This window comes from Salvelinus fontinalis, chromosome 42 (assembly GCF_029448725.1).
Source record: "Salvelinus fontinalis isolate EN_2023a chromosome 42, ASM2944872v1, whole genome shotgun sequence".
In the NCBI taxonomy this organism is placed as follows: Eukaryota; Metazoa; Chordata; class Actinopteri; order Salmoniformes; family Salmonidae; genus Salvelinus; species Salvelinus fontinalis.
In genome coordinates this window covers 9109812-9136383 of record NC_074706.1, presented here as the reverse complement: position 1 = coordinate 9136383, position 26572 = coordinate 9109812, and the positions used below count along the sequence as shown (strand labels likewise).

At 44.4% G+C, this 26572-nt stretch overlaps 1 protein-coding gene across 1 annotated transcript in view; it reads right to left on the bottom strand.

Annotated features, from left to right (window-relative positions):
• The window catches only part of LOC129841275 (vascular endothelial growth factor C-like), a 62089-nt gene extending 36028 nt beyond the window's left edge, over positions 1-26061 (bottom strand). The window contains exons 1-2 of the mRNA XM_055909469.1: positions 25313-26061; positions 160-379 (exon numbers count right to left, since the gene is read on the bottom strand). Coding sequence (XP_055765444.1) covers positions 160-379; positions 25313-25441 — 349 coding nt within the window. The 5' untranslated portion in view covers positions 25442-26061. The remainder of the gene's footprint in view (positions 1-159; positions 380-25312) is intronic.
• Between the last annotated feature and the right edge of the window lie 511 nt (positions 26062-26572).

Sequence of the window (26572 nt, the reverse complement as noted above, 5' to 3'; positions counted from 1 at the left end):
TTTTTAGGTGATATAAATTTGTTTGCTAAAACTAAGCACTGATCTAATTGTTTGTCATAGTCAAATGCTACTATCCTACAAGGTCAGTTGGTCAACACCCAACAAATCTAGACAGGCCAACAGTGACAGAAAAAGCATCTCCTGAAAACAGACACTTACTTTTCAGTGTGTCAGGGTTGAAGGGAGCACCAGCGTACGCCGGCAGTTCGCCGCTCGACCGCGTTTCCGTGGCTGTGTGTTCCCCTCTCAGGGTGAAGCGTGCGCCTCGCTTTGACCGGCAACTGAGCATGCTGTAGTAGTTAGGGTACACTATCCTCATCAGTTCGTCAACACTGGCCACGGAGCGCAGCTGCTGCTCAAGGTCTGGCTCCGACGGCTCCTGGATGGAAAGAACAGAGAGACCATATAAGGACTGATGTACTGGTACCGTTATCACACGTTAAGAACTGTGGAGAAGACATGAAGGTATTTGGTTTGAGGAGACCTCCCACAGTAGTGTGGTGAATGATACAAATAGGGTTCACGAGGAACTGTGTTACCAGAGTCAACTCAGAGTCAACTTAGATCGTATTGTTATTTGTTAGGAGGAGGAAGAGTGTTTAGAAAGGAATCTCATGGTGATGGTTTTGGCTCACGGACATAGACATGTCACTAATCCCCTAGAAAGTGTAATAAATGCTTGTTTAGCCATATTGGGCCTTCTCATTAGTTGATATAGTTTGGGTTCTGCTGTGTGATGGTGTTGGCCTTTTGGATAAAACCATTTCAATTGCATTGGTAAAGCATTTCCTGTCCTGACGGCCAACAACGATGCAGTGGAATCAGGTGATATGCATTTTACATACAGTCTTATCCAGAGTGACTTACAGGATAAACTAGGGTTAAGTACCTTGCTCAAGGGCACATCGCCAGATGTTTCACCTAATTGGCTCGGGGATTCGAACCAGCAACGTTTCAGTTACTGGCCCAACGCTCTTAACCGCTAGGCTACCTGCCACACCGTATGTAAGCTCTTTGAGCAATCAGTCACTCATTCATTCACAGACTGCAAACCAGGCCTTAGTAGGCTCCTGTACTTGTTGATCTCCCATGACCTGCCATGAATCAGTTCAATCTACTAACTGTTAGTTTTATTATTCATTCCAAAACATAATTCTCATTCAATGCTGAGAATCTCGTTGTATTGTGCCGCCTTTAACAGTTGTATCAACCATAGACCAGTATTGAAATGAAAAAATAAAAATGATAACCACAAATAGGTGCAGAGTGAACGATAAAAAGCGTTTAACGTATGGGCTAAGACATTATTAAAATACACCAACACCTATCGGTTACGCCTTCAGGGTGTCTACACAGTGGAGAGGCAGACCAATATTGTCTGAACGGGTAGGGAGACGTGAATAAAACAGAGCACTTGGTGTGAGGGTAGCTACTATAGCTAATGACCCTTTTCTCCTTCAACAGTACAACCAACCCCTGGAAGACATCTGTATCCGAATCGTCTAGTACACTTTCAGCACCCGGTCGTCCCTCACCGACCAAACAACTGACAGGCTGCTTACTCAGTAAGCCGAGCGGGGTGTTAAACGCGGCCTGGGAGTTGAGATCTTGAGCTGAAGCAGCGTCCGCAGCGAGAATGTTTCATCGTGCAGCCGTGCCTCCCCCTCTAACGTAACCCTCCCTCCACCCCGCCACTCCTTGGGGGATACGAGTTTGCAAAGTGTGAAAACATGAGCACTGTCTAACAGAGTGTACAGGAGTCGCCGATGAAAAGTGATACTGCTGTCTGGAACATTCCAGAAAACATGCCCAGTAACCCTCATGAGTCATGACTGATCACCCCCGATGATAACCAAAAAAGAGAGGGAAAGAAAGAGAAAACCTCCCTCCCTCACATTCGTCTCCCTTCAAGGTGTCAAAAAGCGAAAGTAAGAAACAAAGGGGGTTTAAATGTTTTTTTGTTTTTTTCAGACAGACTCTATCTGGGTAATTCATCATAGTTTATTATCCAAGACCGGGCTGGGATTATTAAATAGACATTACATTTTATTCTGCGCTGACAACCATGGATATGTAAGGTCCTTGACTCTAATTTACAGAGAACACATCTCTTAAATGCTTGGCTTGGAGAACATGATCAATTATAAATACACATGGCTCATATGTTTGCCTTAAAGCTTGTGGGATGTTTAGTGTTTTAAAACATGTTGACAGGATAGGCAAATTCAACAAAGACATGAACCATTATGTTTTCCCGAGTTGAGTTGTTTCCAGAGAAGGTTACTCAATAATATGTTGATTTGTCTAGTTCATCTTGTCTTCAAAGATGAGCCATGCGCTGCTTGCAAACATTTCACCCAAATGATAATAAAGAGGATTGAACTGAAAGGGGACGTGCTTTGCAGTTCGCAGAAAATTGACAGATTGGTAACATACTGATTGTATTATTCAGTTCAGGGAATGCTTGTTGGACTCCAAGGACACAGGTTCAGGCCTTTGCTATGACATCAGATGTCATGACTTAATAAACAAGGCCGAGCAAATAACGGGATGGAACAGCAGGTCCATCTTTTACTCCCGTATCGCCAATAGTTAACTGACAATACGACCTCAGCTCCTCTGTAATTGACATCATCCAGAAACAAAGAGAGAAAGAGCTTGACCTTTCTATCAGGTTAAAGTGGAACCTTAGAGTCGTTCACATGTTGGAATCTACAGTGTACTGCCTGTACAGCAGTGGTATTCAACTCTGGTCCTCTAGACATGCAACATCTCTCTACCGAACACTGCTTCCTCATCAAAGTATCAGTTGAAGAGGTAGAATTCAATTCCTTGTAGGAAGCGGCCATTTTCCCCTTTATTTATTCAGGAAAGTCAAACACCAGAGAAACCCTGAACAAGACTATTGTATTAGACTCCTTTCATGTGTTAGTTTACAATGGTCCTAGAGATTTCACGCAATGGTCTGTTTCCTACCAGAAACAATAGACACTGTGTGTGTGTGTGTGTGTGTGTGTGTGTGTGTGTGTGTGTGTGTGTGTGTGTGTGTGTGTGTGTGTGTGTGTGTGTGTGTGTGTGTGTGTGTGTGTGTGTGTGTGTGTCTGTGTCTGTGTGTCTGTGTGTCTGTGTGTGTGTGTGTGTGTCTGTGTCTGTGTCTGTGTCTGTGTCTGTGTCTGTGTCTGTGTCTGTGTCTGTGTCTGTGTCTGTGTCTGTGTCTGTGTCTGTGTCTGTGTCTGTGTCTGTGTCTGTGTCTGTGTCTGTGTCTGTGTCTGTGTGTGTGTGTGAGTGAGCTTATTCACACCTTGGTCCACCCTCACGTTCTTTCACAAGGGAAAGAAGCGTCTGACGTCTTAAATCAATTTTAAGAGACAAAGGCGAACAATGAACAAACGTATCTCCGACTAAACATTCCGTTTAACTAAAAATAGAACCTATTGTTGTTTTACTATTGACTTGGGAGCACAGAGTACAGAATACCAATATGGAAACGCACAGTAAGGATCCACAGTGGAATGCATCTACCAGGCAGTAGACACTTGACAGTATAGTACAGTAGAAAGGCAGAACATTCAATAGGTAGCCCTTTCCTGCAGTCAAATGACCTAGTGGCCTCATGGGTGGAATGTTCTTATTATTTTTCATAATTAATACACTTTTGTTTTTAAATCACGCCAATAATCCGGTGTTTCTATGTCAAACAGTTTTGTTATATTTCAGTTGATTTTGATGTATATAAAGTATATTATTGGGATGCAAACTCAAAATGTAATACATTTCAACTCTATATCTGACATGGTACAGATGGTTTTTTTGAGCCCATAACCACGTGTGTGAGGTGTATACTTTGTTTCAAAGTAGATTTGTTTAAGACTACCAAGAAACGCTGTGTGACCTTGATTTAGCCCACTGCAGTGTAAAGCTTCAAATGAATCACGTCCACCACAAAACACACCCCTTTCATTTGCTCCATGCAGTTTAGAACTCTGCCAAGCAATCCCACTGATGACACTTACATTGGCTACTTTTGACTAGGGTTCATGCGGTGAAAGTTTGAAGTCACAGGATATGAATGACCGCGCGGACAGACATACAGTCCGGATAAAAGAATGTTCAAAATGTAACACATAAAACCTCAGCCAAAGTTCATTTCTTGTCAGTCCTGGTCTTCATCCAAAATGACACAGTATTCCCTTCATAGTGCACAAAAGTAGTGCATGTCTCTGCTGTTAGTGGAATGCACTGCCACGGGCACAGGAAGGTGAATGTATGACTGAGGGATGGTCATGGAACTTTATTGCCACACTACAAGTAGGCACAGGAAATCCTCCTGACCACTATGACAGTAATAACATGCCAGTGTGGTTTAATCATCAGCGTGTGTGGTTCCAATTACCAAGCAAACAAGCGCACCCTTGCCTAAAAGCTGTTGTGTTTGCACTTGAATGACCTCTTAACAGTATTGCAAATTGAACTGACTTTCAATTCTTCACTTGACACAATTAGGAGGGAGTGGCTAGGGCCAGGAGTTTTCCCTGACCATGTGATCTGACCAGGAAAAACTCCAGTCCCTGGTTGTATAGATTGTATAGTATATGATACTGTATGGTCCGTTTGTATCTGTTTTACACTGCCTAAAGACGGAGCCTGATGTCATGTTCTGCATTAGAGTGACATTTAGTGAGCAAACCGCCTGACAAGATTTTTCCATTCCCAAAAGTGATGTCATAATCAATAAAAACACAGTCAAAATACTGCCAAAGTCAGACAGTGACTCATCAATATTGCAAAAATAGTGAATTAAAGATTTCCTAATATGTCCAAACCACTTAATCTAATGATATGAGTCATATTGAAAGTAAAATAACCGATTTAAAATGGTTCCCTTAAGAATAAACAAGCATCCTGGTTTGGAAAGAATGCTATAGCAGTGGCCAATAGGTAATAGGTCTGATAGTTACTCAACAAATTTACATTTTTTATTTTTTATTTAACCTTTATTTAACTAGGCAAGTCAGTTAAGAACAAATTCTTATTTACAATGATGTATTCGATGTCAACGGAATGACAGGAAAACCTCAAACTATTCCTGTCCTTAACTTGTGATAGTAACTTACTCTGTTAACTCCATCCAACAATTGAAAACTAAATAGTCTTCCACTTCCCAAATCAAATTATTTTTATTTGAAACCAAACAAAGAATTGTATTCGCTGTTGTACATCAGGACAGAACTCACTAAACAGATCCATTAAAACCAAGGCATATCCTCTTTGGGTCAAGTGAGATCCAACATTCAGTCATCTGAAGTTTGATCTGACGACATTATGTTATAGCCACAGATGTGAAACCACTAAATATTCAAACCAAAACAGATCCATGACGAACCATAATATCTCTGATGTCTGCATATTATCCATGGTCTGTACATGAGGAGGAACCATAACCGCTAAATGGGGATAAGAGTTTATGGAATGGCATGTAGCCAAAGGCAAGGTGGAACAGAAGGCTGCTAAAGCAGGATATGGTATTTTTCTCCATAGACTGATCCCACTACTAGCTACCTGCGCAAACACAGGAATTCAACGTGTAGCATCTGTTGCAGCCATTACTTTGATCCATATTTATTAGACCCTCAGGTCCAGGCATAGAGACAGAGAAAAGGAAGTAATGGACCTAGAACATGCCTAGCTAGTGTAGGACAGGACAGGCTTAGAGACAAAGTTCAGGTTGTAATGGACATAGAACAAGCCTTGCTAGTGTAGGACAGGACAGGCTTAGAGACAAAGTTCAGGTTGTAATGGACATAGAACAAGCCTAGCTAGTGTAGGACAGGACAGGCTTGAGACAGAGAACAGGGGGTAATGGACCTAGAACATGCCTAACTAGTGTAGGACAGGACAGGCTTGAGACAGAGAACAGGGGGTAATGGACCTAGAACATGCCTAGCTAGTGTAGGACAGGACAAGCTTAGAGACAAAGTTCAGGTTGTAATGGACCTAGAACATGCCTAGCTAGTGTAGGACAGGACAGGCTTAGAGAACACTGTACTGAGGAAACGGACCTAGCCAGAACCATATTCATATATCTACATATACAGTTGAAGTCGGAAGTTTACATACACTTAGGTTGTAGACGTTAAAACTTGTTTTTCAACCACTCCACAAATGTCTTGTTAACAAACTATAGTTTTGGCAAGTCGGTTAGGACATCTACTTTGTGCATAACACAAGTAATTTTTCCAACAGTTGTTTACAGACAGATTATTTCACTTATAATTCACTGTATCACAATTCCAGTGAGTCATAAGTTTACATACACTAAGTTGACTGTTCCTTTAAACAGCTTGGAAAATTCCAGAAAAAAGATGTCATGGCTTTAGAAGCTTCTGATAGGCTAATTGACATAATTTGAGTTAATTGGAGGTGTACGTGTGGATGTATTTCAAGGCCTACCTTCAAACTCAGTGCCTCTTTGCTTGACATCATGGGAAAATAAAAATATATCAGCCAAGAGCTCAGAAAAACAATTGTAGACCTCCACAAGTCTGGTTCATCCTTGGGAACAATTTCCAAACGCCTGAAGGTACCACGTTCATCTGTACAAACAATAGTACGCAAGTATAAACACCATGGGACCAAGCAGCCATCATACCGCTCAGGAAGGATCTGTCTCCTAGAGATGAATGTAATTTGGTGCGAAAAGTGCAAATCAATCCCAGAACAACAGCAAAGGACCTTGTGAAGATGCTGGAGGAAACAGGTACAATAAAAAGTATCTGTATTCGCAGTAAAGCAAGTCCCTTATTGACATAATTTGAAAGGCCGCTCAGCAAGGAAGAAGCCACTGCTCCAAAACCGCCATAAAAAACTGTTTGGCCATAATGACCATCGTTATGTTTGGAGGAAAAAGGGGGATGCTTGCAGGCCGAAGAACACCATCCCATCCGTGAAGCACGGGGGTGGCAGCATCATGTTGTGGGGTGCTTTGCTGCAGGAGGGACTGGTGCACTTCACAAAATAGATGGCTTCATGAGGGAGAAAAATTATGTGGATATATTGAATAAACATCTCAAGACATCAGTCAGGAAGTTAAAGCTTGGTCGCAAATGGGTCTTCCTAATGGACAATGGCCCCAAGCATACTTCCAAAGTTGTGGCAAAATGGCTTAAGGACAACAAAGTCAAGGTATAGGAGTTGCCATCACAAATCCCTGACCTCAATTCTATAGGAAATGTGTGGGCAGAAGTAAAAAGGCGTGTGTGAGCAAGGAGGCCTACAACCTGACACAGTTACACCAGCTCTGTCAGGAGGAATGGGCCAAAATTCACCCAACTTATTGTGGGAAGCTTGTGGAAGGCTACCTGAAATGTTTGACTCAAGTTAAACAATTTAAAGGCAATGCTACCAAATACTAATTGAGTGTATGTAAACTTCTGACCCACTGGGAATGTGATGAAAGAAATAAAAGATGAAATAAATCATTCTCTCTGCCATTATACTGACATTTCACATTATTAAATCAAAGTAGTGATCCTAACTGACCTAAAACAGGGAATTTTTACTTGGATTAAATGTCAGGAACCGTGAAAAACTGAGTTTAAATGTATTTGGCTAAGATGTATGTAAACTTCCGACTTCAACTGTATGCCACTCCAGACGTAGCTACAATAAGACAGGACAGGGTTAGAGAGAACTGCACTGGGGAGCTGACCTAGCTACAATAAGACAGGACAGGTTTAGAGAGTACTGCACTGGGGAGCTGACCTAGCTACAATAAGACAGGACATGTTTAGAGAGCACTGCACTGGAGAGCTGACCTAGCTACAATAAGACAGGACATGTTTAGAGAGCACTGCACTGGGGGAGCTGGCCTAGCTATAGTAAGTCTGGACAAACACCAGACTCCACTGACCTAGCTATAGTAAGACAGGACAAGCACCAGACTCCACTGACCTAGCTATAGCAAGACAGGACAAGCACCAGACTCCACTGACCTAGCTATAGTAAGACAGGACAAGCACCAGACTCCACTGACCTAGCTATAGCAAGACAGGACAAGCACCAGACTCCACTGACCTAGCTATAGTAAGACAGGACAAGCACCAGACTCCACTGACCTAGCTATAGTAAGACAGGAAAAACAGCAGACTCCACTGACCTAGCTATAGTAAGACAGGAAAAGCACCCGACTCCACTGACCTAGCTATAGTAAGACAGGACAAGCACCAGGCTCCACTGACCTAGCTATAGTAAGACAGGACAAGCACCAGACTCCACTGACCTAGCTGTAGTAAGACAGGACAAACAGCAGACTCCACTGACCTAGCTATAGTAAGACAGGACAAGCACCAGACTCCACTGGCCTAGCTTTAGTAAGACAGGACAAGCACCAGACTCCACTGACCTAGCTATAGTAAGACAGGACAAGCACTAGACTCCACTGGCCTAGCTATATTAAGACAGGACATGCACCAGACCCCACTGACCTAGCTATAGTAAGACAGGACAAGCACCAGACTCCACTGACCTAGCTACAGTAAGACAGGACAAGCACCATACTCCACTGACCTAGCTATAGTAAGACAGGACAAGCACCAGACTCCACTGACCTAGCTACAGTAAGACAGGACAAGCACCAGACTCCACTGACCTAGCTATAGTAAGACAGGACAAGCACCAGACTCCACTGACCTAGCTATAGTAAGACAGGACAAGCACCATACTCCACTGACCTAGCTATAGTAAGACAGGACAAGCACCAGACTCCACTGACCTAGCTATAGTAAGACAGGACAAGCACCAGACTCCACTGACCTAGCTATAGTAAGACAGGACAAGCACCCGACTCCACTGACCTAGCTACAGTAAGACAGGACAAGCACCAGACTCCACTGACCTAGCTACAGTAAGACAGGACAAGCACCAGACTCCACTGACCTAGCTATAGTAAGACAGGACAAGCACCAGACTCCACTGACCTAGCTATAGTAAGACAGGACAAGCACCAGACTCCACTGACCTAGCTACAGTAAGACAGGATAAGCACCATACTCCACTGACCTAGCTATAGTAAGACAGGACACGCACCAGACTCCACTGACCTAGCTATAGTAAGACAGGAAAAGCACCCGACTCCACTGACCTAGCTATAGTAAGACAGGACAAGCACCAGACTCCACTGACCTAGCTATAGTAAGACAGGAAAAGCACCCGACTCCACTGACCTAGCTATAGTAAGACAGGACAAGCACCAGACTCCACTGACCTAGCTATAGTAAGACAGGACAAGCACCAGACTCCACTGACCTAGCTATAGTAAGACAGGACAAGCACCAGACTCCACTGACCTAGCTATAGTAAGACAGGACAAGCACCAGACTCCACTGACCTAGCTACAGTAAGACAGGATAAGCACCATACTCCACTGACCTAGCTATAGTAAGACAGGACACGCACCAGACTCCGCTGACCTAGCTATAGTAAGACAGGAAAAGCACCCGACTCCACTGACCTAGCTATAGTAAGACAGGACAAGCACCAGACTCCACTGACCTAGCTACAGTAAGACAGGATAAGCACCATACTCCACTGACCTAGCTATAGTAAGACAGGACACGCACCAGACTCCACTGACCTAGCTATAGTAAGACAGGAAAAGCACCCGACTCCACTGACCTAGCTATAGTAAGACAGGACAAGCACCAGACTCCACTGACCTAGCTATAGTAAGACAGGACAAGCACCAGACTCCACTGACCTAGCTATAGTAAGACAGGACAAGCACCAGACTCCACTGACCTAGCTATAGTAAGACAGGACAAGCACCAGACTCCACTGACCTAGCTACAGTAAGACAGGATAAGCACCATACTCCACTGACCTAGCTATAGTAAGACAGGACACGCACCAGACTCCACTGACCTAGCTATAGTAAGACAGGAAAAGCACCCGACTCCACTGACCTAGCTATAGTAAGACAGGACAAGCACCAGACTCCACTGACCTAGCTATAGTAAGACAGGACAAGCACCAGACTCCACTGACCTAGCTATAGTAAGACAGGACAAGCACCAGACTCCACTGACCTAGCTACAGTAAGACAGGATAAGCACCATACTCCACTGACCTAGCTATAGTAAGACAGGACACGCACCAGACTCCACTGACCTAGCTATAGTAAGACAGGAAAAGCACCCGACTCCACTGACCTAGCTATAGTAAGACAGGACAAGCACCAGACTCCACTGACCTAGCTATAGTAAGACAGGACAAGCACCAGACTCCACTGACCTAGCTACAGTAAGACAGGATAAGCACCATACTCCACTGACCTAGCTATAGTAAGACAGGACACGCACCAGACTCCACTGACCTAGCTATAGTAAGACAGGAAAAGCACCCGACTCCACTGACCTAGCTATAGTAAGACAGGACAAGCACCAGACTCCACTGACCTAGCTATAGTAAGACAGGACAAGCACCAGACTCCACTGACCTAGCTATAGTAAGACAGGACAAGCACCAGACTCCACTGACCTAGCTACACAGCACAAACACCAGCTCTGGATGGCTGAGCAGACTCCCACCACAATATAGATGGAAGGAGTTGTAAGGGAAGAGAGGGCCCATGCACCGCCATGCCTCCATCCATCTGGTGTGCATGGTAAGCCAATATCAGGGATATCTGTCCTATTGTACTGATACGGACCCGAAATGAACCGAGATACAAATCATCATCTAGGGACCGCTCAGCAGACCAGAACCCAGACAGACCGCAGGTTTCATTTGAATAATGCTATTCATCACTAATCATTTCCTGGGCTGCGTCTCAAATGGCACCTACTCCCTTTTTAGTGCACTACTTTTGACCAGAGCCTTATGGGCACCCTGTCATCACTATATAGGTGATAGGGTGCCATTTGGGACGCAGACCTGGTGTGATTGAGATATCTCCCGGTAGGTAGGAAGACTCCAACAATTCCTCATGTACATCACGCTACAGCTCATCCTAAGGCCAGCATCATTCCACCCTCCTTCTTCCACACTCTCTCCCCCACGTGCCTTCTTCCTTGGGGGAATGGCTTTTCCATTCCTAGCGCTAGAGCTGCTATAGTCATTAGTGGTAAAACTGGCACTGTGCAAAGTCTGAGCAAATCAAATATCACAGTCAGTGTTATTAATAGTATAGGATTAGGATAGGATCTATAGGATCTATAGTATAGGATTAGCCTTGAAAACCCCAATAAACTATTATTGAATAGTTGCCAAGATACAATCAGCTTTGCAGAAGAACTTGGAGGAAAAGGGATTTTGAACACTGATCTTGTAATCCTCAACTGGCTTCCATTTTGTCACCCTTCCTCTTTGACTTTGCAGATTCGTTTTGCAGATATCTGACAGACATGAGGGATGTGTTTTTTTGTGTTTATCTGTGAATGGCTGCTTGCTTTAGGGTTTCTGCGGAGCAATAAAGCAATCGTCTCAGCCTATTTATCTGGCTCTATAGGACCACCGGGAACTAGAGCCTGATGTAGCAGAGCCCACCTTCTGATCTCCCCTTCCAGGGTGTTCTGCCTGGCCGACTTTACATCCCCACACATCAGCCTCCACTGGGTTAGCTAGCCTCCACTGGGTTAGCTAGCCTCCACTGGGTTAGCTAGCCTCCACTGGGTTAGCTAGCCTCCACTGGGTTAACTAGCCTCCACTGGGTTAGCTAGCCTCCACTGGGTTAGCTGAAATGCACAAAAAAACGATTTTTGATGTACATTTGACAAAAGCTAGATCCATTCAAGCCATGACCCCACCGCTGGTCTACCAATGCATCCTGAGTCTTTCCAACTTCATCTAAACTTTCAAATACTGCAGCAGGTTGAAGGGCGAGGGAAAACCTCAAAGCGTAGGACAGGAGAAAACGTGTATCTTACATGCTGTCCTATGCTAATTGTCCTGGTTGGAGTCTGAGAGTTAACCCGTTGGTTTCTCTTGAAAGGGCAGGTCCTGTATGTGCAAATTCTTGAGATACACTTGAATAACTAGAATTTCATGTATTGTCAAGAGAGACTTGTGTGAACATTTGAACTACACTCACAGATGTCTAATTGTAATTGTTTTCACAGAGCAGTTGGAAGTGCTTAGCTGACACAGTACAGAGGGAGCCCGCTCCCCAGAGCTCATCGCTCTTAGCGGTATTGGCCGCGAGGGCGTTACGTCACGACTTGTTGTTTTAGCGCTGGAGTGCTGTGGTTGCACGCTGCCAGTCGTGGTGTCAGCTGACTTAGGAGCGCAGAGCCGTGTGTGTGTGTGTGTGTGTGTGTGTGTGTGTGTGTGTGTGTGTGTGTGTGTGTGTGTGTGTGTGTGTGTGTGTGTGTGTGTGTGTGTGTGTGTGTGTGTGTGTGTGTGTGTGTGTGTGTGTGTGTGTGTGTGTGTGTGTGTGTGCGCACGCTCATTCGTGAGTACGTGTTTGTCCCTGTCGTAACTTCAGACCAGGCATGCAGCTCACACTCCTCTTCTAAACAAACGTCGTGCCTCTGTGAGTTCTCAATTAATCAAAGACTTCTAAGCTAACCCGTTGTCTCCAAACCAGTTTACGGACAGTCTACATGCACACTCTGCTACTCCTGATGAGGAGACCACCTGTCTAGCCCTCTGGTTTAGTCATGGTGTCAGAGCATTCAGAGTTACTGGGGCCCCAAAACATGTACCCATGACAAACAGGGAAGCTTGTGAGGACCCTTTGCTTTCTGAGCGGTATGACAAACAGAACAATAGAGATTAGTTGAACAGAACAGTCAATTGTGAAACTTGTAACGAAAGTCAATCAACTCGGTGTACCCACTGAAATGATCACTATGGAGGACTTCGTATGTAACATGTACCATGACAGACTTAGGTTATAAGGCAGTAGACAGAGAAATTGTTGGTTGAATTCCATTCCGGAAGTAATATTGCCACAATCAAGAAATACTAATCTAATATGACCCTGGGTCTTCTCCAGTCGACCAGTAAAGCTTTTCCCTCTGACTGCTCTGTGCCTCTGTCTGAGGTCCAGGACATTTGAAATTACCCCTTTCTTTAAACCGGCAGAGCTTAAAGGAAACCAGGCTAAGAATGAATGGGGGATTTTTCCTCTCTCTGCACCTCTACCACCTTTGTGCACTTCCAAATGGCAAGTCCTTATGTTGGCGGTATGAATAAAACCGCCAATCACCTCGGTTCTGTAGGGCTGCATTTAAAGGCGCGTGCACAAAGTCAACGTAGAGAGGCCAAGAGTTAAGTAGGAGCGGCTGGGAGGTTAAAGTCCCTCTCCTCCACATCTCATTCTTCTTCCCTCTCTAGGCTCTCTCTTTTCTAATTAAACTTCAGTTGATGGATGCTCTTCTACGCTACTGTTTTAGAAGTGGTAAAACACATGTAGGGGATTAGATGTACTTCCATATGTGAACAGAAGAGGCTGAACAGGGAAGAGAAGAAAATGAGACGGACAGAAAACTGGTGCAGTTATGAAAGGCAGATCTCTTGTCACCTGCTATTGATGTCTTCCAGGACCATTGTGGTCTCTGTAGACTAATCAAATCAAATTTGTATTATTCACATGCGCAGAATACATGTGAAGACCTTACCGTAAAATGCTTACTTACGAGCCCTTAACCAACAGTGCAGTTTCAAAAAATACAGATAAGAATAAGAGATAAAAGTAACAAGTAATTAAAGAGCAGCAGTAAAAAATAACAATGTATACAGGGGGGTGCCGGTACAGAGTCAATGTGGGGGGGCACCGGTTAGTTGAGGTAGTATGTACATGTAGGTAGAGTTAATTAAATGACCATGCATAGATGACAACAGAGAGTGGCAGTGTTGTGGAGAGGGGGGGGCAATGCAAATAGTCTGGGTAGCCATTTGACTAGATGGTCAGGAGTCTTATGGCTTGGGGGTAGAAGCTGTTTAGAAGCCTCTTGGATCTAGACTTGGCGCTCCGGTACCGCTTGCCGTGTGGTAGCCGGGAGACCCTAGTCTATGACTAGGGTGGCTGGAGTCTTTGACAATTTTTAGGGCCTTCCTCTGACACCGCCTGGTATAGAGGTCCTGGATGGCAGGAAGCTTGGCCCCAATGATGTACTGGGCCGTTCGCACTACCCTCTGTAGTGCCTTGCGGTCGGAGGCAGAGCAGTTGCCATACCAGGCAGTGATGCAACCAGTCAGGATGCTTTCGATGGTGCAGCTGTAGAACCTTTTGAGGATCTGAGAACCCATGCCAAATCTTTTTAGTCTCTTGAGGGGGAATAGGTTTTGTCGTGCCCGCTTCACGACTGTCATGGTGTGCTTGGACCATGTTAGTTTGTTGGTGATGTGGACACCAAGGAACTTGAAGCTCTCAACCTGCTCCACTGCAGCCCCATCGATGAGAATGGGGGCGTGCTCGGTCCTCTTTTTCCTGGAGTCCACAATCACCTCCTTTGTCTTGATCACGTTGAGGGAGAGGTTGTTGTCCTGGCACCACACGGCCAGGTCTCTGAACTCCTCTCTATAGGCTGTCTTGTTGTTGTCGGTGATCAGGCCTACCACTGTTGTGTCATCAGCAAATGTAATGATGGTGTTGGAGTTGTGCCAAGCTGTGCAATTATGAGTGAACAGGGAGTACAGGAGGGGGCTGAGCACGCACCCCTGAGGGGCCCCTGTGTTGAGGATCAGTGTGGCGGATGTGTTGTTACCTACCCTTACCACCTGGGTGGCCCGTCAGGAAGTCCAGGATCCAGTTGCAGAGGGAGTTGTTTAGTCCCAGGGTCCTTAGCTTATTGATGAGCTTTGAAACGACTATGGTGTTGAACGCTGAGCTGTAGTCAATGAATAGCATTCTCACATATGTGTTCCTTTTGTCCAGGTGGGAAAGGGCAGTGTGGAGTGCAATAGAGACTGCATCATCTGTGGATCTGTTGGGTCGGTATGCACATTGGAGTGGGTCTAGGGTTTCTAGGATGATGGTGTTGTTGTGAGCCATGACCAGCCTTTCAAAGTACTTCATGGCTACAGACGTAAGACTGCTACGGGTCGGTAGTCATTTAGGCAGGTTACCTTAGTGTTCTTGGGCACAGGCAATATGGTGGTCTGCTTGAAACATGTTTGTATTATAGACTCGGACAGGGACAGGTTGAAAATGTCAGTGAAGACACTTGCTAGTTGGTCAGCGCATGCTTGCAGTACACGTCCTGGTAATCCATCTGGCACTGCGGCCTTGTGAATGTTGACCTGTCTAAAGGTCTTACTCACATCGGCTGCGATGGTAATCCCACAGTCTTCCAGAACAGCTGGTGCTCTCCTGCATGTTCCAGTGTTATTTGCCTTGAAGCGAGCATAAAAGTAGTTTAGCTCGTCCAGTAGGCTCGTGTCAATGGGCAGCTCTCGGCTGTGCTTCCCTTTGTAGTCTGTAATGGTTTGCAGGCCCTGCCACATGCGTCGAGCGTCAGAGCCGGTGTAGTACGACTCGGTCTTAGTCCTGTATTGACGCTTCGCCTGTTTGATGGCTCGTCGGAGGGCATAGCGGGATTTCTTATAAGCTTCTGGGTTAGAGTCCTGCTCCTAGAAAGCAGCAGCTCTAGACTTTAGCTCAGTGTGGATGCTGCCTGTAATCCTTGGCTTCTGGTTGGGGTATGTATGTACGGTCACTGTGGGGACTACGTCATCGATGCACTTATCGATGAAGCCAATGACAGATGTGGTGTACTCCTCAATGCCATTTGAGGAATCCCGGAACATATTCCAGTCTGTGCTAGCAAAACAGTCCTGCAGCTTATCATCTGCTTTATATGACCACTTTTTTATTGATCTAGTCACTGCTGCTTCCTGCTTAAATTTTAGCTTGTAAGCAGGAATCAGGAGTATGGAATTATGGTCAGATTTGCCAAATGTAGGGCAAAGGAGAGCTTTGAATGCGTCTCTGTGTGTGGAGTATAGGTGGTCCAGAGTTCTTTTCCCTCTGGTTGCACATTTAACATGCTGATAGAAATTTGGTAAAACTGATTTAAGTTTCCCTGCATTAATGTCCCCGGCTACTAGGAGCGCCGCCTCTGGGTGAGCGTTTTCGTGTTTGCTTATGGCGAAATACAGCTCATTCAATGCTATCTTAGTGCCAGCCTCTGACTGTGGTGTTATGTAAACAGCTACAAGGAATATAGATGAAAACTCTCTCGGTAGGTAATGTGGTCTGCAGCTTATCATGAGAAACTCTACCAATAGCTCAAGACTTCCTTAGATATTGTGCACCAACTGTTGTTTACAAAAATACATAGTCCGCCGCCCCTTGTCTTACCAGACGCCGCTGTTCTATCCTTCCGGTACATTGTATAACCAGCCAGCTGTATGTTTATATTGTCGTCGTTCAGCCACGATTCCGTGAAGCATAAGATGTTACAGTTTGTAATGTCCCGTTGGTAGTTTAATATTCCCAATAACTCATCCGTTTTATTGTCCAAAGATTGCATGTTTGCAAGCAGAACTGAAGGGAGTGGGGGTTTATTCGATCGCCTCCGACTCATCAGAAGGCAAGCCCGACCTCCGGCCTCTCTATCGCCTCCTCCTCTATCTCCGCCTCCTCTTCACGCAGATCACTGGGGTCGGGGTCTGTTTCCGAGGGAGCTGTATATCCTCCGTCAGAGTCGTGAAAGAGAAAAGGGATTCTGCTAATCCGTGGTGAGTAATCGCAATCGTTATGTCTACAAGTTATTTTCGGTCATAAGAGACGATAGCGGCAGCATTATGTACATTATGTACAAAAATAGTAAAACAATAAGTTACCAACAATGCAGATAAATGAACAAAAAAACACAATCGTTTGGGGGCACGTAAAACGTCTGCCTTCTGCTCCGGCGACATCTTACTAGTGTGGTCTTTGTAGACTAGCGTGGTCTCTGTAGACTTGTGCGGTCTCTGTAGACTAGCGTGGTCTCTGTAGACTAGCGTGGTCTCTGTAGACTATTGCAGTCTCTGTAGACTAGCGTGGTCTCTGTAGACTAGCGTAGTCTCTGTAGACTTGTGCGGGTCTCTGTAGACTAGCGTGGTCTCTGTAGACTTGCGCGGTCTCTGTAGACTATCGCGGTCTCTGTAGACTATCGCGGTCTCTGTAGACTTCCACGGTCTCTGTAGACTACCGCGGTCTCTGTAGACTTGTGCGGTCTCTGTAGACCATTGTGGTCTCTGTAGACTAGCGTGGTCTCTGTAGACTAGCGTGGTCTCTGTAGACTATTGCAGTCTCTGTAGACTAGCGTGGTCTCTGTAGACTAGCGTGGTCTCTGTAGACTAGCGCGGTCTCTGTAGACTAGCGCGGTCTCTGTAGACTAGCGCGGTCTCTGTAGACTAGCGCGGTCTCTGTAGACTAGCGTGGTCTCTGTAGACTAGCGCGGTCTCTGTAGACTAGCGTGGTCTCTGTAGACCAGCGTGGTCTCTAGACTAGCGTGGTCTCTGTAGACTTGCGCGGTCTCTGTAGACTATCGCGGTCTCTGTAGACTATCGCGGTCTCTGTAGACTTCCACGGTCTCTGTAGACTATCGCGGTCTCTGTAGACTAGCGTGGTCTCTGTAGACCATTGTGGTCTCTGTACACTAGCGTGGTCTCTCATCTTAGCTGTTGTGATTCGGTTAGAATTCATCTTCCATATGAAATTGGTCCCATTTGTCCAGCTTTGAAATGCTGCATAATATGTCATATCTCGTTCCAGAAGATATTCTCAAACACTAAGATGTTATCATAGCAAAATTGCTTAAATTCAAGGACCATGACCATGTCTAGCACACATTTCTGACTACAGAGAGTTGGATCTGATTATCTAATCACAACAGAAAAACAAACTGGGCACCTTTCACATTCTCTTTCATCTGCTTTCATTTTCCTAGTCAGAAAAGACCTGTTGTGGAGAGCCAGGATCAGCATAACAATGAGAAACAGGTTAAATGTTAACACCTGAAGAGCTCGGGAGCACTGCTCTACACAATGTCTGCTACCAACAAGTACCCTGAACTGAGCCTATTCATGATGCATTCTAACCTCATTGACCCCCATTCAATCTCCCCACTGCAGAAAATGGGAGTTGGAAGTTTTGTATATCCTTTGTGAGTCTAATCCAACTCTTTACTCTTCAGTCTGAAGATGTTAGGTATACTAGGAACGTCAAGCTTTCAGCCCGCTGCACTGACCCTACGGACGCTCCAGTCTACAGCGCCTGGTTCAATTGTGCTTCGGAGCATTTTTAAAAAATCCCTAAATGGCTCAGCTAGTGATAAATATTTGGAATTATTGTAAGAATCTATGTTTGCTTAATTTACTATAATTAATATCCTATTTTGCCATATCTAATTAATAATTAAGAGTCTATTGACACACCCTTACATCAATCTAAGTAACATAATACAGAAATCTCCATCAAAATCTGTCTTTTTAAGCTACAGGCTCAATTCACTGAATGCATATAAAATTAAGAACACCTACTGTTTCCATGAGATATGGTGAATCCCTATTTGATGTCACTTGTTAAATCCACTTCAATCAGTGTTTATGTAGGGGAAGAGACAGGTTAAAGAAGGATTTTTAATTTCCCTTGAGACAATTGAGACATGGATTGTGTATGTGTGCCATTCAGAAGGTGAATGGGCAAGACAAAAGATTTAAGTGCCTTTGAACAGGGTATGGTAGTAGGTGCCAGGCCTACCGGTTTGTGTCAAGAACTGCAACGCTGCTGGGTTTTTCACTCTCAACTGTTTCCCGTGTGTATCAAGAATGGTCCACCACCCAAAGGACATCCAGCCAACTTGACACAACTGTGGGAAGCATTGGAGTCAACATGGGCCAGCATCCCTGTGGAACGCTTTAGACACCTTGTAGAGTCCATGCAACTCAATATTAGGAAGGTTAGGAAGGTGTTCTTAATGTTTTGTACACTCAGTATATATATATTCAATATTTATTTGACCTTTATTTAACTGGGCAAGTATAGCTTCTATTGCTGTATAGCTTCTACTTTCTCCTGTTTTTCTCATGTGTTTTCTTACTTTTCAATTCTTACTTGTATTATTTCCTTGACATTATTTTCGCTCACCTTGATATTGAATTGCTGTGAAGTAGCTTGCAAGTAAGCATTTCACTGTACCGTTTTACACCTGCTGTCTCCTGTGCACGTGACAAATAAAGGCTGAAACTTTGTAGTGACACGCGGTGTAGTATCGTAGTGGGTGATACCGTGCTAAATGGTCCATATTTATACTGATATCTCTAGCCGGTGTTTGGTGTTGTTGTGTTCTGAGAGAGGTTGCGTTTATTAGTTAAAGCATTCATCCAAATGAGTTGTGAGAAGAATGGAACGTTCCTTGGCAGTTCAGTACCTCCATTATTATGGGATGTTTTGTTCTTTGTCAAACGCAGTACAGGAAACGTGGGGGAAAGAGGCAGCTGAGTGAATTACTGTTTGTACTGATAGGATTAAACCTGTATGCAGTGACAGACCTTGTCAGTAACCCCATGAAAGCATGGCAGATGTTCTATGTTAGGAAGAAATGAGACTTGCATAACGTCACTGCTAGCTGGTGCTAACATCAAACAGAAAACACAAAGCAATTTGCTTTTTTTTGTTTTTTGTTCACCAATTAGGCCCAATATTTTTAGGGAGCACTTCAAGAGAAAATGCGTTCATCCTTGATTAAATCATGAAATACTTATTGCATCATCTTAACAGTAGGAATTAAGCATTGTTTGGTCACATTACACCCTACGCACCTGGCACTGCGGCTACCGTTCATTTCCAGCTCACAAGAGCTGAACTAAAGGGTCTCCACTGCAGATAAATGTGTTTTGAAAACGTCCAAAACTTCTTCTGACGACCGTGAACTCATTTGGCCTCTTCTTGACTGCACTGTTTCCAGGAAGTTGGTGAGTCGAGGGCAAGAGAGTGTCAGAGAGGCACCATTAGTTGTCCTGAAGGACCATGGGATTACATTCTTCTCTCTGTTCTCAGCTTTACATTAACCAGACAGAGTTAGCACACAGCTATACATCTGACAGTGATGTTGATCCTAGCTTATGGTATGGCAGCTCTAGTTTTGTTAGGACCTACCACCTGCTGGCTGCTGTGTGAGGGAGCTGGCTGGTTCAGTAGAAGACAGACAGCACTGGTAGTCAAAGGCTGCTACTGTCACAGACATATGGACACACTGAGGATTCAACTGAGGATCATTGACTGCTTGTTGTTCATAAGGTTCACTATACGGCCTGGGTTTATGAGGGGGTCATTAGTAGCGCTTTAGTAGCACAGACTGAATGAGGCAGAAATAGAGAAGAGAGAGAAGAGAGAGAAGAGAGAGAGAGAGAGAGCACTGTATATATATAATATGACATTTGTAATGTCTTTATTGTTTTGAAACTTCTGTATGTGTAATGTTTACTGTTCATTTTTATTGTTTATTTCACTTTTGTATATTATCTACCTCACTTGCTTTGGCAATGTTAACACATGTTTCCCATGCCAATAAAGCCCCTTGAATTGAGAATTGAATTGAATTGAGAGAGAGAGAGAGAGAGAGAGAGAGAGAGAGAGAGAGAGAGAGAGAGAGAGAGAGAGAGAGAGAAACGTGTTTGAGAGCATTGTACTCCTGGGTGGGTACAGGCATGTATACATTAAGGCGTCTAAGCATTAACTCAATTGTTAAAGCAACATCAACATCATCTAAAGAAAAATGCCTTGTATATATGTGTTTATGTTTGACCTCTTTTTGTATTCCAGTGCTTGGGACTCCCATATCCTCCACTGAACCTTTGACAAGGTTTTTTCCCCCTTCATTTTGGCAGGCACTCAAATACTTGCCAATGTAGACATTTCATAACCACATTGAAATGGCTAGTTGGTTCATAAAAGTGACAGCTCTCTTGTAATACTGACTGTAATTGCAACAGTGTACTAACTCAAAGGACGGCTGAACTTTGACCCTCTCTCCCTTTGCCTAAGCCACATCCAAAACCTACAACCGTATGTCGCCGACTCATCTAGCGCCGATTTGATACTCTGACCCGGTGTTCTTTCTTGGTGAAAACGGATAAAGTGCTGAAAAGAGGTATCCAGTGGTGAGACTAGGAGTTGGGACAGGTGGGTTGTGTAACAGAGATGACCTGGAGATAAAGTCGAGCTGAGGAAAGCAGCTGTGAGGTCATCGCTTCCACCTGGCTTCTAACTGTTGGGCTTACGAGAACAACGGATTACTTCACACACTACACTGACTGTCCTGGAGAAGACAGGAAACAGCCTTTAACTCCCATACTCCCTACCAAGTCTCTTCACATACTACACTGACTGTCATGGAGAAGACAGGAAACAGCCTTTAACCCCTACTCCCTACCAAGTCTCTTCACATACTACACTGACTGTCATGGAGAAGACAGGAAACAGCCTTTAACTCCCATACTCCCTACCAAGTCTCTTCACACACTACACTGACTGTCATGGAGAAGACAGGAAACAGCCTTTAACTCCCATACTCCCTACCAAGTCTCTTCACACACTACACTGACTGTCATGGAGAAGACAGGAAACAGCCTTTAACCCCTACTCCCTACCTAGTCTCTTCACATACTACACTGACTGTCATGGAGAAGACAGGAAACAGCCTTTAACTCCCATACTCCCTACCAAGTCTCTTCACATACTACACTGACTGTCATGGAGAAGACAGGAAACAGCCTTTAACCCCTACTCCCTACCAAGTCTCTTCACATACTACACTGACTGTCATGGAGAAGACAGGAAACAGCCTTTAACCCCTACTCCCTACCAAGTCTCTTCACATACTACACTGACTGTCATGGAGAAGACAGGAAACAGCCTTTAACTCCCATACTCCCTACCAAGTCTCTTCACACACTACACTGACTGTCATGGAGAAGACAGGAAACAGCCTTTAACCCCTACTCCCTACCAAGTCTCTTCACACACTACACTGACTGTCATGGAGAAGACAGGAAACAGCCTTTAACTCCCATACTCCCTACCAAGTCTCTTCACACACTACACTGACTGTCATGGAGAAGACAGGAAACAGCCTTTAACCCCTACTCCCTACCTAGTCTCTTCACATACTACACTGACTGTCATGGAGAAGACAGGAAACAGCCTTTAACCCCTACTCCCTACCTAGTCTCTTCACATACTACACTGACTGTCATGGAGAAGACAGGAAACAGCCTTTAACCCCTACTCCCTACCTAGTCTCTTCACACACTACACTGACTGTCATGGAGAAGACAGGAAACAGCCTTTAACCCCTACTCCCTACCTAGTCTCTTCACACACTACACTGACTGTCATGGAGAAGACAGGAAACAGCCTTTAACCCCTACTCCCTACCTAGTCTCTTCACATACTACACTGACTGTCATGGAGAAGACAGGAAACAGCCTTTAACCCCTACTCCCTACCTAGTCTCTTCACACACTACACTGACTGTCATGGAGAAGACAGGAAACAGCCTTTAACTGCCACTCCCTACCTAGTCTCTTGAGTGTATCTGGGAGAACTGGCTAATGGTCTTTTGAAGTTCAGTTGGTAGAGAATTGTGTTTGTAACGCCAGGGTAGTGGGTTCGATTCCCCGGACCACCCAAACGTGAAATGTATGCAGACATGACTGTAAGTTGCTTTGGATAAAATGGTCTGCTACATGCCATATTATAGGTGTAAGAAATATGGAGAAAATCATATCTACCTTACTAGAAGATGAGGTGGAGCTACAACCATATTGATTACACTTATAGCCCCTTCTGCCACATCTACATGAAGTCCTCTAGGGGGTAAAGGTTGGGCTAGGGGTTGTCTCTATACAGGGGCCCTATCTTACAATGTCCAGAGGGATTCCCCTTAACAACACAGTGCGAAGCTAGGCTAAGTGCTAAGTCCAGGTCAGGTCCATTGTCTTAGGGAGCAGTAGGTAATGGACCCTATCCCACAGCCACTCTCTAACACTCCAGGTCTGTGCGCTTCATCGCCTCAGGAGGTTTTCACCCTGCATTCTTCACCAACTGTAACACAAGCACCCAGGCCTCCTGTACTTACACTACCAAGAGACCCCCTTACAGAGGTGTGTGTGTGTGTGTGTGTGTGTGTGTGTGTGTGTGTGTGTGTGTGTGTGTGTGTGTGTGTGTGTGTGTGTGTGTGTGTGTGTGTGTGTGTGTGTGTGTGTTGTGTGTAATAAAGCAAACAGTCACAAAGCAATCAACGTTTCAACATGAAATAGCTCCAGACCAATTATCCAGACCAGACTATTGAGACAGACCCACCGGCATGCACAAAGGTCTACGCTACGGTTGGGTTGAGGTCAGATCCAAACCTCAAGGTGACCACAAATTACAGCCGCCCCTCTTATCCCTAACAGCACCTACCCTACTCCAATTCACCCCCATGGGCGTACCCCTTCTCAACCCTCTCAACCCAGCCCCGTTCTACTCTCTAGCCTGATTAAAACAGCCATTCATCCGCAGTACTCTTTCGAAGTGGATGTCTCACTTCGATGCGTGTGTGTGTGTGTGTGTGTGTGTGTGTGTGTGTGTGTGTGTGTGTGTGTGTGTGTGTGTGTGTGAACCCAACACTGAGTGATGCAGCCAGATGACCTCAAGTTGTAGGTGAGTTATAGTGTAGTTACAGTACTGAAGAAGTAGACACACTGAACCTGCACAGGATGTGTTTCTTACTATAAAATCACACATGGTCTGGGTTCCAGTGCATTTATTGGACAAATATTCCTCGCTGTATCCTAACCATAGTCATCGTAGGATAAATACCTCCCACTTGCATTTTAAAAAAGTAAGGTTGAACATGTTGTCCTTGAATTCCGATGAAATTTATCTTAATTACTTTGAATTTAATAACGACTCCAGGGGGTTAATATAACTGTGATTACATACACCCAAACACACACACACACACACACACACACACACACACACACACACACACACACACACACACACCAGTTCCTATGGGAGGTGTTTAATGTTTTCATTAGATTTTCTAAATGTATGGCATATGAGGTCATTTATTTACACAGTGAATTTCATAAGCCAGAATGATACGCTTTGATATCAGAGGTAGGTACTGGAAGTGAAACTATCCAGACAGGAAATCATGTTTTTTCAGGTCATGCAGACGTATTACTGTAAATAACCTTTATGAGCCAATGGGAGTACATAACAAGATCATTACTGAACACACACACACACACACACACACACACACACACACACACACACACACACACACACACACACACACACACACACACACACACACACACACACACAAAGAAAGAAAGGAGAAGAGAGTTTAAGAATGAGAACCTGTGTTTTCAGTGCATCATTACAGCTGCAGGCTCATTTGAGACACTAAAAGTCAACTAGTAGCAGTGTTAATCCCACCAATGAAGTGTCATATTATACGATCAAATAGCCACGTGTTTAAGATTATCCCTGTCTCCTTATCTCCTACTGCTACTGAGGAACACACACACACACTGAGGAACACACACACACACACACACACACACACACACACACACACACACACACACACACACACACACACACACACACACACACACACACACACACACACACTGAGGCACACACACACACACACTGAGGCACACACACACACACACTGAGGCACACACTGATGCACACATACACTGAGACACCCCCAGGTTTTGACACAGTGACACCTGCCTCCACCCCCCTTTCTTCTGCTAATTTGAAAGTGCTCTTCTTTAATCTCCTTTGCATCCTTTCACTGTGAGGAATTCTCACTGCTCTCTCGCTCCCTCTCTTCCATGATAGCCTACTCCCCCCCCCCCCCCCCCCCCTCCCCCTCAGCTGTGAGAGGGAACATACTGGAGATAAATATCATCCTGTCTATGATTTCATTACTTGACAAGGTATATGCTTCGTAAATCAAATGCCATGTATCCCGAGCCTTTTCCCCATTTCCCCATTAAAAGTTCAGATTAAAGGTCCTCCTGTTGATGTGCCCCTTGTTTCAGTGATGTCTATATTCACTACATACTGTACGGGAGTGAATGTTCAGTAAGTTACATCATCACCAACTTATTATGACTTGCATTATGGCTTGACTTATTATGTCAAATATTATGACTTGTATACCCTCCACTCCTTCCCACATTCCCCAATATAATGTTAAAATGTTTTTGAACATCAATTGAATAATTTACAATGCATAATAGTAAGGCATAAAGTAATGTAAATAGCATGCGTTAAGTAGAACACTTGTGTCCAAATACGTACCGGTGCCTCCCCTTGATCCTGATCATAATCATAATAGTCATGACTGAATTCATGACTCGATTCACTGGCTAGATTTGCGTAGAGAATCGCAGAATTGGCAAGGAGAACAGATATTCCAAATAAGTGCATTTTAGAAGTCTTTATCCGGAGCAAAAAAAACGTACTCCTTATTTATTGACCTCTTTCGGTCAAGCGCTCTTTCTCGAGTTCTTTTTCCTCAAAAGAAAATTAATAGCGCATCTGATATCCGAATTTTTCGTGAGACCACTGTCATAAAAATGATGGTGCGATGGTGACAGGTAAATAAGGCCGTTATTGTTTCCGTGAAACGAAAGCTGCTGGAGGCAACTCTTTTCTCGTGTGAGCTTTCTGCGTCAAACTTCTGTCGGCCGCGGCATCCATTCAGCGAGCAGATGAGAGTTTGGGGAGCATGGACGTCCTCGGAGCAGAGAATGGCATGTTTAATGCAATTTCACGGTGTCACTAGATTTTCCTCCTCCCCCTGCATGCGTTTTTTCGTTCCACCAGCTCAGTCTGTTTCTCCACCGAATAGCTGCAATTTACTACTAGAAATATGAGTTGGGACACGCGCACCTTCTCTTGGAGACGAATCCCTTGTGGACTCAACATGCAGAGTGAAATGTCCTTGCTGTATTTCAATAGTTGTACACTGACTGTACTGCATATTTATATAGCAGAACTATGCTAAACATCGCCACGAGTCAACACTTTTACCAATTATCAAACCCGAAGGATACGATTAATTTCCCTGTATTGCCATCATTACACATGTATGCAAGGTGCATTCTGTGGCCGCTACTAATGATTTACAGATTTTATTTAACCCATAACAATCCGTTTCATAATGCAAGTGTGGTTTTATTATCTCAAGCCTGACATATTAAGTATATAATAGATTACTTTACTACAATATTCTCATATGGTTTTATTTACGAGTTATTTATGTAATCCACGCCACGGGGCACTACCATATGTCTTAAGCTTTCTACTTCATTTAACCAGATTTGTGTGGGTTCGGTGTGGTAATTTAGAACGAAATCATTTACAGAAACGCTGCCCAACATGAGTATAGCATCATCAGCGTGAGAGACAGAACTTGCGTGTGTAATATTTACTGTTCACTTTTTATTGTTTTTTTTTCACTTTTGTTTAGAAATTTCACTTGCATTGGCAATGTAAACATATGTTTACCATGCCAAAAAAGCCACTTGAATTGCAATTGAATAGAGAGAGAGAAAG